The 13,162-nt window shown below is 34.7% G+C and overlaps 1 protein-coding gene, 1 long non-coding RNA gene and 1 other non-coding gene across 3 annotated transcripts; 1 reads left to right on the top strand and 2 right to left on the bottom strand.

Moving 5' to 3' along the window:
- Nucleotides 1-386: 386 nt before the first annotated feature.
- LOC121205781 (small nucleolar RNA R71) lies at nucleotides 387-493 on the bottom strand. Its single transcript, XR_005900856.1, has one exon. It is a non-coding gene; the product is annotated as a small nucleolar RNA R71 (small nucleolar RNA).
- Nucleotides 494-1,292: 799 nt separating this feature from the next.
- On the top strand, nucleotides 1,293-6,713 carry LOC121205000 (cell division cycle 20.2, cofactor of APC complex-like). The gene is made up of 6 exons (XM_041075930.1): nucleotides 1,293-1,337; nucleotides 2,070-2,173; nucleotides 5,819-5,939; nucleotides 6,045-6,314; nucleotides 6,407-6,422; nucleotides 6,541-6,713. Exons 1-6 carry the CDS (start codon nucleotides 1,293-1,295, stop codon nucleotides 6,711-6,713), a joined length of 729 nt encoding a protein of 242 aa, XP_040931864.1.
- Nucleotides 6,714-9,954: 3,241 nt separating this feature from the next.
- LOC121204528 (uncharacterized) lies at nucleotides 9,955-12,403 on the bottom strand. The gene is made up of 3 exons (XR_005899554.1): nucleotides 12,304-12,403; nucleotides 11,747-11,832; nucleotides 9,955-10,003 (listed from the first exon to the last, which is right to left on the bottom strand). It is a non-coding gene; the product is annotated as an uncharacterized lncRNA (long non-coding RNA).
- Nucleotides 12,404-13,162: the final 759 nt, after the last annotated feature.

Below are 13,162 nucleotides of genomic sequence, written 5' to 3'. Positions count from 1 at the left end.
CTAATCAAAATCCTGCTCCACGTACTATGTATGATTATGCTAAACATTCTTTAACAGTAACTGAATCTAGCATAGTTAGACCTGCTATAGCTGCAAATAGTTTTGAATTAAAACCTAACACTATTCAGACGATACAGCAGTTAGCTCAGTTTGATGGTTTGCAGGATGAAGATCCCAACGCTCACTTAGCGAACTTTCTGAAATTTTGCGATACATTTAAAATCAATGGCGTTTCTAATGATGCCATACGTCTTCGGTTGTTTCCCTTTTCACTGAGAAACAAAGCTAAACAGTGGTTGAACTTGTTACCACAAGGGTCTATCACTACTTGGGAACAAATGACCGAGGAATTTTTACTAAAATATTTTTCGCCGACTAAAACGGCTAAATTACGTAATGATATCTCTTCTTTTGTGCAGATGGATTTAGAAACACTTTATGATGCATGGGAGAGATACAAGTACTTACTGAGAAGGTGCCCTCACCATGGGTTACCGCTTTGGCTTTAAGTACAAACATTCCACAATGGCCTGAATCCCTCGACTCGGCAAATGGTTGACGCAGCTGCTAGCGGAACTATCAACAATAAAACACCGGAAGATGCTTATGAATTTATAGAGGAGATGTCACTGAATAACTATCAGTGGCAAGTTATGAGGACAAATCCAACAAAAACAGCCGGCGTTTATAAGATCGACTCAGTCAGCATGCTCTCTAATCAGGTAGAACTTCTCAATAAAAAGATTGACGGTTTACTTGGTTCTACATAGGTACATCCAGTAATGAGGTGTGACTCAAGTGGCAGAGTTATGCATACAGAATACCAATCCTTCAATCCTACAACTGAAGAAGAACAAGTCAACTATATGGGTAACAATAATTTCCTATCTCAAAATAACCCATACAGTAATACTTATAATGCAGGTTGGAGGAACCACCCAAATTTCTCCTGGGGTGGTCAAGGGAATCAAAAGCCACAAAACCTTTAGGGTTTTCAACAGCCACCTTATCAACAAGAGAAGAAACCAAACCTTGAAGAGATGCTTTCTAAATTCATCTCGGTGTCAGAAAGTTGTTTCCAAAATACCGAGACAGCACTTAAGAATCAACAAGCATCGATCCAAGGACTAGAAACTCAGATAGGCCAGCTATCCAAACTAATCTCCGAACGACCACAAGGTAGCTTACCAAGTAATACTGAACCTAATCCGAGGGAACACCTCAATGCAATTAGTACTCAAAATAAGGAAGGATTCATTGCACTGGAGCCAGAATTACAACAAGACAACGCGATGAACAAAGGTCGAGAAGAGGTAAAAGATGATGATCCTAAACAGGTAAGTACGAATTATGAACCTCGTGTGCCATATCCTAAAGTGATGACGAAAGACAGAACAGAAGAACAATTCGGTAAGTTTGTCAAACTCTTAAAGAAATTACATATTAACTTACCCTTTATTGAAGTTCTGTCGCAGATGCCCACCTCAGCAAAATTTTTAAAGGAACTTCTGAGCAATAAAAGAAAATTAGACGCTACATCACATATGGAACTCAATGCAGTCTGCTCAGCTATTCTAAAGAATAAGCTACCTAACAAATTGAAAGATCCAGGGAGTTTTACAATTCCTTGCTTAATTGGTAGTTTATCTGTGAATAATGCTTTAGCTGATCTAGGGGAAAGTATAAATGTTATGCCATATAAAATGTTTAAACGACTAGGTCTCGGTAAACCCAAACAGACTAGGATAAGCATACAATTGGCTGACAAAACAGTTAGATTTCCTAAAGATATTATTGAAGATGTTCTCGTTAAAATTGATAAATTTATTTACCCAGTAGACTTTGTCATCTTAGATATGGATGAGGATAACAAGGTACCTTTAATTTTAAGATGACCCTTTTTAGCAACTACCAGAACCATTATTAATGTAGGCACAGGAGAGCTAACACTTTGTAGAGGAGACGACGCAGTAACACTCCAAGCACGCGATTTAGTCAAAACTTCTAAGACTCAAGATAACGCTATGAAACTTGTCGATGATAAAACTAATATTCAATTATCCTTGCAGGAACCTCCTCAAACCAAGACAACGGAGACAGAGCACTATTATCAAGTAGTGAACAAAGGCACCCGTGAGGAACAAAGGCTTCAAATAGAGGAGCTAGATGAATGGCGAGCACACAAACCGAGAACACATGATAAACCAAAACTATGCTAAAACAAGCCGGATACCTCTCCTAATCAACTTAAGGTTGGTGATAAAGTCTTACTAGATCCCGCAGATCCCCACATTGTCACTACCATACCAAATGAAGAAATCCCTCTTACGGTACTCAGTATTTTTCCATTCGGTACGGTGGAGGTGAGTTATCCCAAGTTCGACACTTTTAAGGTAAACAACACCCGATTAAAACCTTATTTTAAGATTGACAGCAGGAATGAGGAGTATGAACTCCTCAAATCACCATGATCATTCAACGGAGAGGTAAGTCGAGCTTAAACTATAAATAAGTGCTTCTCGGGAGGCAACCCAAGCACTAACATATTTTGATTTCTTTATTTTTAATTTCTAACACTTTGAATCATTAACTTAATCTTTGAATTGCAAAGTTTTTCAGCACACACGGCCAGTCATACGGGCGTGCCTAAAGCTGTGGCCAAACAGGAGAAGAGACACGACCGTGCGATACGGCCGTGTGGAAGCAGGACATGATTTCCCCAAAACACGGGGTGCGATAAATCCCCACGGCCGTGCGGCATGGCCGTGGGTGAACTTGATAGGATACCACGGGCGTGGGAATGGAAAACCACGGGCGTGCTAGGGACAAGGGTCAATTCTGTTTCTTTGACACGGGCGTGCGACACGCCCGTGCCGTTTAGCCGTGTACAACAATACACGAGCGTGCTACCATAACACACAGACGTGGGAGAAGCAAACAAAGCTAGGCACAGCCGTGCAACATGGCCGTGGTCGACACACCCCCAAGACACATGGGCGTGGGATAGTAGCCGGGCACGACCTAAATCGCAAAATTCAAAAAACACGAGCTCACCCTCAAAGTACACGGGCGTGGCCCTAGGCCGTGTGAACCTCCCCTATATAAGCAAACCACTGTTTATCTTCTTCCCCTTTTCAAAACCCTAGCCGAAATCTACCCTTCCCTATTTCCTAATCCCTATTCCAGTGACCATTCCCCAGATTTTTATTTCCCCAACCCCCAAACCACCCTCAAATCCACTCCCCTTGTATTAATCCCCACTTTCCCCTCTCTATACCCTCCATTTTTCCTCCACACGGCTATATCCCCCCGCCACACGCCCGTGTTCGCCACCAACACACCCGTGCACCGCCCTACAGCAACCTTTGGTTTACTTTCTCAACCTTATTTCTCCAATTTGTGTTGCTACATTAGTATTCTACATGTTTTATGGCTAAATGTTGAATTGAGGTAATGAGTATACTTGTTTGATGGTTCAGTATTTGTGTATATATATATGTGAGTGAATCATGGTTGATACATGTGGTAATGGTGATAAGGTTATGTCAAAGTATATGTAAATGGTAAATTTGATTTGAAGGGAAATTGTAGATGTATATTTTGTTGAGTAAATTACATGATTTATAAGTGGGATATATTAGGTAAATAATTATGTTTTGAAGTGTTGATATTCGGTTGTGAAATGAAATAGATATAGTTATTAGTTTATTTTCTTTGATCATTAATTATAAATGAGATGTTAAGCATAATGAATAGCTTGTAAAATGACCATGTTTAAATTTGGCAAACAGGGTGAATTAGCTTTAGGTGGATATTAGATAATTGGGGTAAAATGTATTTGTGATTAAAAGTGGTTCGATTCGACTATATATATGTTTATATATGTACATAGCCGAATATGATAATAATAAATTAGTTTAATTTTTGTGTATTATATATGTATATATATTTGAGGTGTTCATGTGAAAGATAAATTAATATGCTTGATTATTTGGTTTAAATCTTTGATATGTTTCATGCTTGTTAAGTGTTATAAAAAGAAAGAAAAAAAATGGAAGTTGACATGAAATAGGTATATGTATTTAGTATGTTATATATATATTCGGCTAAAGCTTTAGAAAATGACTTATTGAATGATAACTTAAGTTATTTTTTTTAAACAAGATGATTTGATATGTGAATATACATAAGCTTAATAATAGGTGTACTTTTCATTAGTATATGTGTTTTGTCCGGCAATACCTCATAACTCCATTCTGGCGACTGATACGGGTTAGGGTGTTACAATAAATTACATGGGTAAAAGATTTTCCAAAACACGATAAATGATGAGATTTTTAAGGAAAATTTCTTATAGATTTTTAATCGGCAAGACATTTTCCGGAAAATCTTCCTCCACTCTCACCATATTCTTTCTCCTTCTTCCGTTCTTCATCCAGTTCCCTTCTTCATTCGTTCTGTAAGTTTTTCTGTTGAAGAATTTCTTCTTCTTTTTTTATGTTTTTTTAAGCTGTAGTAATTATAATTGTAGATTACCTCATACAGAAGGACCTTTAACAACAGCTTGTCTTCCATAATCCTCAACTCCAAGATCCTCTTCCATAATCCTCAACTCCTTGAATTGGCTTAAGTTGTAGTAATTATGATTGCAGATTTTTTTTGGAATTTTTGCTTAATTTTGCATCTTCTTAAGTTTTCTCTAAACTCCAAAGGTAAATACATCTGCTTATGTTCTCTTAATCGTCAATGTTGTATATGATTTTCGATTCATCCAATTATCTTTGATCAATCCCTCTCTCGAACACCTATAGCCATAGCTTCTTTACTCCTGCATTTCTCTAGTTTCTTTTCCATTTGATTTTAGTTCTGCTATCATTCTTTCCTTTTTTAATAAAAAATTTTGATTTAAATTTTGCAGGTTCAGGGTTCGTATATACAAATAATTCTTTTGGGCTGTGCTTACTCATTTCTTGAAGGGTCTTTTTCTTTTGTTTGTTTGTTTAATTTTTGTTATTTTTTATTATATTTATTTAACACTATGGATGCAGGATCTTTGAATCCTTTTTTTCAAAATTGAGGGGACTATCTAGATGTTCACTTCAGGAACAGATTATCCAGAGAATAAATTCTAAAGAAAATGTAAGTATCTCAACTTAATACTTTTTTGTTTAATTATTGCAAAACAGGGTTTTCTTGCCCTTGATTTACATGGGTTTTCAATTTCACAAAGGGATATGAGTAAATCTTGGCCTTGAATGATTTTAAGACTTCAATTTTACAGCTTGATAAATTAGACATTGTGATAACATGCAATTTGAATGCTTTCTTGTCCTTGATTTATATGGTTTTCCAATCACGGAATAGAATATAAGTAAATAGTAATGAAACCTTGGGTCTTAAATTTTGATTCTAGGAAATAGATTTGTTTAAATAAGACTTCAATTTTACAGCATGATAAATTAGATTTTGTGATGACATTCACATGAATGCTTTCTTGTCCTTTATTTATATGATTTTCCAATTTCACAATGGAATATACGTAAATAGTAATGAAACCTTGGTCTTAAAATTTTATTTTAGGAAACTGATTTGCTTAAGATTATATCTTGATAAATTACACTTTGTAATGACATTCAAATTGGATGTTTTCTTTGTACTGGCAGCTCGATAAGTTCATACCAAATCGTTCAGTAATGGACTATGATTATGCACATTACATGCTGACTGAAGGGAGGAAGATCAAAGAGAACCAAATAGTTTTCTCACCAGCCAGGGACGCCTATAGGATGTAGCTAGTTGAGGCCTTGAACATGAATAGGACTCGAATCTTGGCTTTCAAGAACAAGCCACCAACACCTGTTGAACTCTTCCCTTCCGGCCACACAACTTCTTTTGCTCACCCAGAGAAACCTTTGAAACCCCGAAGACACATTCCCCAGGCAAGTAGAACATGCTACATATGCAATTTAACTAGTTTGGACATTGGACATTAGGTTTTGGTTCCACAGATGCTAATGCATTGTGATCATCATTTGGTTCTTCAGAGCTCTGAGAGAACATTGGATGCTCTTGACCTTATGGATGACTTTTACTTGAATTTATTGGACTGGGGTAGCAGCAATGTTCTTGTAATAACACTTGGAAACACTTTTTATTTTTGGGATGCTTCAGATAGTTCTACCTCAGAACTTGTTACCATTGATGATGACAATGGCCCGGTAACAAGTATGAGTTGGGCTCTTGATGGTCGGCATATTGCCATTGGCTTGAACAAATCTGAAGTACAGTTACGGGATTCTGCTTCAAACAGACAGGTTTGTATAATCTCTAAATATTAGCAGTTTCTTTTTGTTTCCCAAATTTGTCATTTATTCCGTCACAATCCTTTATTTTCTAATGCTTGCAGTTGTGCACTCTGAGAGGTTGTCACTGATCAAGAATGGGTTCAATGGTATGGAACAGTCACATTCTTACAACTGGAGGAATGGATGGTATGATAGTTAACAATGATGTAAGGAATTAGATCCCATGTTGTTAAAGCCTACAAAGGACATCGACAAGAAGTTTGTGGGCTGAAATGGTCAGCTTCTAGACAACAACTGGCCAGTGGAGGCAATGATATTCTTGTTCACATATGGGATATGTCCAAGGCATCTTCAAATTCACCGACACAATGGATACACAGGCTAGAGGATCATACATATGGGATATGAGATATGTCCAAGGCACAAGAGTTGGCAAAAGAGAAAGCTGATATTGCAATCAAGAGTCTCCAATATCTTCCTCAAAGTGATTTCCGGTTAGGGCTTAAAGATACGGTGATGTTTAATCTAGAAAGGATTGATTAGTTTAACTAATCCAAAACAAGCAGCATCATACATGACAGATAAACATGGCATGAAGTTGAAGCCAGTACCAATATAGAACAGGTTTCTTAGGATATTAATTGGTTCCTTGTGACTGGTTGTATATTTATACAAGGATTTGAGCTTTGACTTGAGCTCCTAGTTTCAATGTCTTCAAATTATACATTTGTTTAGAAAAAAATAAATTCTCTGTTAAATTAAATTGATGAACAATAAAGTTTTTGTGGTCATCAATATTAAGCTAATAAACTTCCATTATGTATACAAGGAAAACTTATGTTACAGGGGTTTCTCTTTTTCTTCTTAAAGTATTTGTGTTTGACGTTTATCTGAAAAAGTGTGAATAGACTTTGGTTATTTTTAATTTATGACGGTTAATATTCTAGCTCAATAATTGAGTATTATTATTTAATTTGATTTATTTATTTATAAATAAATCATTGCAATATATGTAAAAACAATTTAAAATATAAATTTATTAATATATATAAAAACAGCTTTTCCGGAAAATATTTTTAGGAAATCTACCAAACAATAGAAAATATTTTACACAAATTCATCCAAACACTAGAAAAGTAAATCATTTCCAGAAAAGTAAATTATTTTCCAGAAATTATTTTCCGAAAAATATTTTACTGACAAACAAACGGAACCTAAGGATGATTATGAGATTTAAATTTGTATATATTATATGCAACTTTTTTTATTTATTAAAAAAACCTTGCGACTCACTGAAAAGATATAATATCTCCTTTAAAAATTACTTATGCTTTATTTCACTATTTTCTTAAAAAAATTTGATCACATATGCATACTAATATCATAAGCCTTTCACGTGAATATATGCGTTTTCAGCTTTTATTATTTATTTTTTATAATATTAAAAAAGTATATACTTACAATGTATAAAAGATCACATATCGCAGATCTATACTTTTTTTATTTTTACAATTTTGATATAAATAAAATAATAACATATTGTTTATTGATTAAATTAAATAGTCTAAATTAAAATAAAAATATAATTAAAGATGAATTACTTCAACCTTATTGTGGGTGTTTTTTTTTTTACAAAACATTTATTATAAGTTTGAACAAAGGTAAAAGGGCAATTTTATCTTAAAAATTTATGTAAGAGATAATTTAAATTTTGACCTGTGATCTTAATAACTAGGTTCACTTTGGTATTTTTACTTTTTTTTGCCAATTTTGTATTTGAACTTGACAACTGAGTTCATTTTAATCCTTGTGTAGTAGGCCCATTTTGCCTGGGGCCCAAAACCAGAAACATACCCAAAAACAATTAAAACCAAAATAAATTAAACAGTCCACAATATATTAACGACCTAAACACAACAAAATTAGATGCCCAAAAATAAAACCCTAACCTAATTTCTTTAGCCCACAACCTTAACTTTCAGAAGAAAAAAAAAAGAGAAAAAGAAACCCTAGCCGCAAGCCTCCACGTCGGCTTCCGTACACAACTAGCCTCCTCCACCTGCAAAAGGACAAAAAAGGACAGCAGCAAGATAGCAAGCAAAAAAAATGATGGCAAAATTTTGTACTTTCTTTTTTCTTTCTTTTTCGACTATAAAAGTCATGAAGAATCAATGTTTTTTTTTACAACATAGAATTGAATACACACGAAATCAATAAAAAAAAAGAGCAATCGGAAACAAAATTTGGAAAAGGTAGTCCTTTTGTTTTTATATTTACTTATTTTTTCTTTTCTACTAATTTTCTACTAGTTTTTAAGGAAAATAAAAAAAAAGAAAGGAATCAAATCTTACCTTCTTTTTTGCATTTGCGCCGCCGTAGGCGGTTGAGGTCCGTAGATTCTGATGAAAATCGACGGTTAATAGGCTCGGTAAGTCGAAAGCTCAAAAAAATGGCTTTTTTTATTTTTCGGCCACCGTGGATTGCAGCGTCGTCGTCGGTGACCGGCGGCTGTCATGGTGGTCCGGTGCCGAAGCAATGGCCAGACTTGGAGGGGAGAGAGAGAATTTGAGAGAGGTTTGGAAGTTTTTTTTGGAGAAACTGTAACACCCCTTACCCGTGTCCGACACCGGGACAATGTACAAGACATTACCAGACTTAAACATACACATACATGCAAAAACTGGGCCATAAGATTTCTTTTTAATTCAAAACTTTTCATACATATGCATAAAGTCCCATACACGGGCCTACGATGCCCTAAACATGCATTGAAAGTAGTTAGGGACTAAACTGAGAACCTTAGAAAGTTTTGAAAAAACTTAGAAAATTTCTTTCCATGAAATAGGGACACACGCCCGTGTGAGCACAAGGACACACCCGTGTGCCCAGGACACGCCCGTGTCCTCAAGCCGTGTAACTCTCTGACTATGATGTTAGCAACCAAAATTTAACCACACGACCAAGCCACACACCCGTGTGCTAGGCCGTGTCATCCACACAGCTGAGACACACGGTTGAGGCACACAGTCGTGTCTTTGCCAATGTGGCTAACACTTAGGCTATTTTCCAAGCCTTTTGTTACTATTAATCCTCACATCACATCTTTACACACATCAAAGTTATACATCATGGCATCATTTTAATGATTTAGCAGACTTCACTAAGGTGTATTCTTAACTTTAACATGCTATCGTTCACAAGTTTCACATACTCCTATAATATCAAGCCTAGACACATTAATCCATATTCCTTGACCTTGTTAAGTGACCTTATTTAAGCATTAAGCATTCATGTTCAATCATCATCCTCTTATTTCTATACCATACAATTACTTCATGGCTATAACCATTTTGATTGGTCTTGAAGCATTTATCGTGCACACATGTATTAACACCAATCATGCATGTCCCACAAGCATAAAAACATCATTGCATCGCAAGTAGTAGAACTTATCATGAATAACTAGGCTTACAAACCACAATAATTATAAGCCACATCTCATGGATATATACAATGAATCAATATAAGTCAATACATTTGGCTAATCATAACAACATCTATCATAAAAAAAATAACTAAGTCCCTATACGTGCCACTCACTTGAAGGTGCTTAATACACATATGTCAATACTCCAAAGGTGACTTGATAGTGTGATGCTGCCTTCGACGATCTCCAACTCCGAGCTAACCTGACAGCACTAAGGAAATGAAAAGGAGAGGGTAAGATTTATAGCTTAGTAAGATCGTATGAAAATAATAAACAATTTATCAACTTGCTTCTCAAGGTAATACAACCCTATTTGCATTTTTACTTATGTTCCAGTCAAACTATTTTCTCGAGTCATAGTTATTAAATTATTTATATCTAGAGCTACAGAACTCCAAATTAAGATCCCATAATTTTCCCTGAAACTAGACTTACATATATTCTTACCATAAAATTTATAGAATTTTTGGTCCAACCAATAAGTACAGTTTATTCCTTAAAGTTACCCTTTTTTTGCTGTCTGATAGCTCCGACCCCTCTTCACTAAAAATTAATTATCTCATAATACGGGACTCGGATGAAGTTTTCATTTATTTATATTGAAAATAGACTCATTAAGAATTCTAAAAATATAAACTATAACCTATAAATGTTTTTTTAAAATTTCCAATGATTTTCTCAAATCAGAACAGGGGATTTCGAAATCATTCTAACTCTATCTCATAACAATTTAAATATTTGATAATATGAAACGCTTTTGCTTATAACATTTTTTCTATGTGAAACTAGACTCGTTAAGATTTAATTTCATATTTTATTCAACCTCTAACTCAATTTCCACAATTTTTTTGTATTTTCAAATTCATACAACTGCTGTTGTCCAACACTGTTTTGGTGCAATATAATGATAACTATCATAAGTTCACTTTCGACTGATCATGAACTCACCATTTCATGAATTCCATGTTCAAATGCACAATATAAGTTAGCATGATATTGCAAAAAAAATTATAATCATAATTCATACATCTTAGCTCACCGATGTCTCAACATTTCAAAGCCTCAATAACCATAAGCTTAGTGTACATACCTGTACTCATCGTAATATATCATATAACTATACCTCTTTAACATGCCCTCCTCGGGATTTTCATCACATATATTGCATTACCAGTTGAACCCTCGGGAATACTATTGGATACACAAAAAACTTGTACATAAGTGCCACATATACATAAGTAGCCAAAGCTACCTCATAACACGTAACGCTCATAATGGAGCTACTCATGGGTTTGCTCATAAAAGCTATCGGTCAAGGTGTAGCTACACGGGCTGCTCACACAATTTGTCAGGTATCTAACCAACTCAAGGATTACCTAGCCACCAGCAGTACACACAATACCGTTGCCCGGAACCCAATTTCATGTAACGCATCCATTATGAACTTGGATAAATTCAACGAGTTCGGATGCTCGCATCCATAATGAAGTTGATCAACTCAACGAGCTCAGATGCCTCATATATATCACGAACTTGGACTAACTCAACAAGTTCAGATTTCTTAATTCCTAGTGATATTTCACTTGTACCCTAGACTATTCCTAAGGTTTAGACGGGATTTTTCGATACTCCATCTCTGTCGAGCTTACTCAAAGTGTCGATCTCACTATCCATAGTATCAATTGCCCTTTCATAGCATAATAAGGCATAACTCAAATAGCAAATAAGCTTTTAAGAATTTACATAACATATATCACATATTTCATATATCAATTGTCATGGATCATCATTTTCTTGCATTTTATGCAATATTCTTCCATATCATATTTCCACATCATATACACCATTTCATAAAATTTTCCAATATATTTATTAAATCATACAATATATGCAATAATAGTAAAGAATTATAATTCACACATAATATTGCACTATTATTTTCATACGAACTTACCTCGAATGTAAATTTCAGTCAATTACTTCATTTTAGTCCATACCATCGTACTTTCTGATTTAAGCCCAAATCTCGATTTCCTTGATCTAACATAATCAAATTCACTCATTTAATCATTACGTTAATTAAAGCATCCTATAATTCACAATTTTGCAAAATGACTGTTTTGCCCTTAGACTTTACAAAAATTACAATTTTGCCCTTAGGCTCGTAAATTGATTTTTATCAAATTTCCTCCTTTACCAAGCCTAGCCAAATTCTTTTTATAACTATAGCAACTCACAATTTCAATTATTTCACATATTTACAACTTATTTTACAACTTTACAAAATAGCCCTTTTAGGTGTTTTCATGCAAACTTCTTTCACAAAAGTTGTTTATTACACAATCAAGACTCATTTTCTTCCATAAAAATTCAGCAAACAACATAAATTCTCTTATGGAAAAGCCCTATACTTTCAACCATTTTGTAAAATAGTCCCCCCATTAGCTAGTTCATGCTACAAGGGTCCCAAAAGTGTAAAATTCATCAAGAAAAGTCATCAAAATCACTTACTTGCAAGAGAACTAAGTGGCTGAAAGCTTAAGCTTTTGAAACCCCCTTGTTTGCTGCCATTTTCGGTGGGTAAGAAGAAAGATAGAAAGATGATACCTTTTTGTTTTATTTTATTCTATTTTTGGTCAAAATTAAGTCACCAACCACACTAAATTTTGACTTTTCTACTTTCTTTCTTTATATGGTTGGCCAAGCACCCTTTTTAAGGACTATTTTCACTTTAAACACCCCAAATTTTGGTTCTCTAGCTATTTAACATATTTAGCCTGTAAAACAAAACTTTCACCATTTATGCGATTTAGTCCTTTTTCTCAATTAAGCTAACAATCGCTAAAATTATTTCACGAAAATTTTCATGCACTCATATAATCATGCTATAACACATAAAAGAACATTAAAAATAATTTCTCCAACCTCGGAATAGTGGTTCTAAAAACACTATTCTGACTAGGCCCAAAATCGAGCTGTTATAGAAACAATTTTTTTCTAAATTTTTTGACTTATATAGCCCCTCCAAACGACGTCGTTTTGGGCTTAAGTCACAAACGCCAAAATGACATCGTTTTGCTTATGACCCAATTTCGATCCGACCCAGAGCCTAGGATCCGCGTGTTTTCAAGAAAATTAGGCTATTTGCTACTTTAATCCTTCCGCATTTTTGTTACTATTCAATTTCGTCTTGTTACTTTTTTATTTTAATTTGACCCTTTTATTTTATTTTTTGTGCAATTTGGTCCCTCGATTGGTCAAAAAGGAAAGGCGCTTTCAGAATTTTAAGAATAATTTCCCTTTTAGCCCCTTCTTCTTGGCGCGCGTTTTATTTTAGTCCTACCTTTTTTTAAAAAAAATTCTATCCCCT

Source organism: Gossypium hirsutum, chromosome A08 (assembly GCF_007990345.1).
Source record: "Gossypium hirsutum isolate 1008001.06 chromosome A08, Gossypium_hirsutum_v2.1, whole genome shotgun sequence".
Lineage (NCBI taxonomy): Eukaryota > Viridiplantae > Streptophyta > Magnoliopsida > Malvales > Malvaceae > Gossypium > Gossypium hirsutum.
The sequence above is the reverse complement of the archived record's forward strand: the minus strand, read 5'-3'. Positions and strand labels throughout refer to the sequence as shown.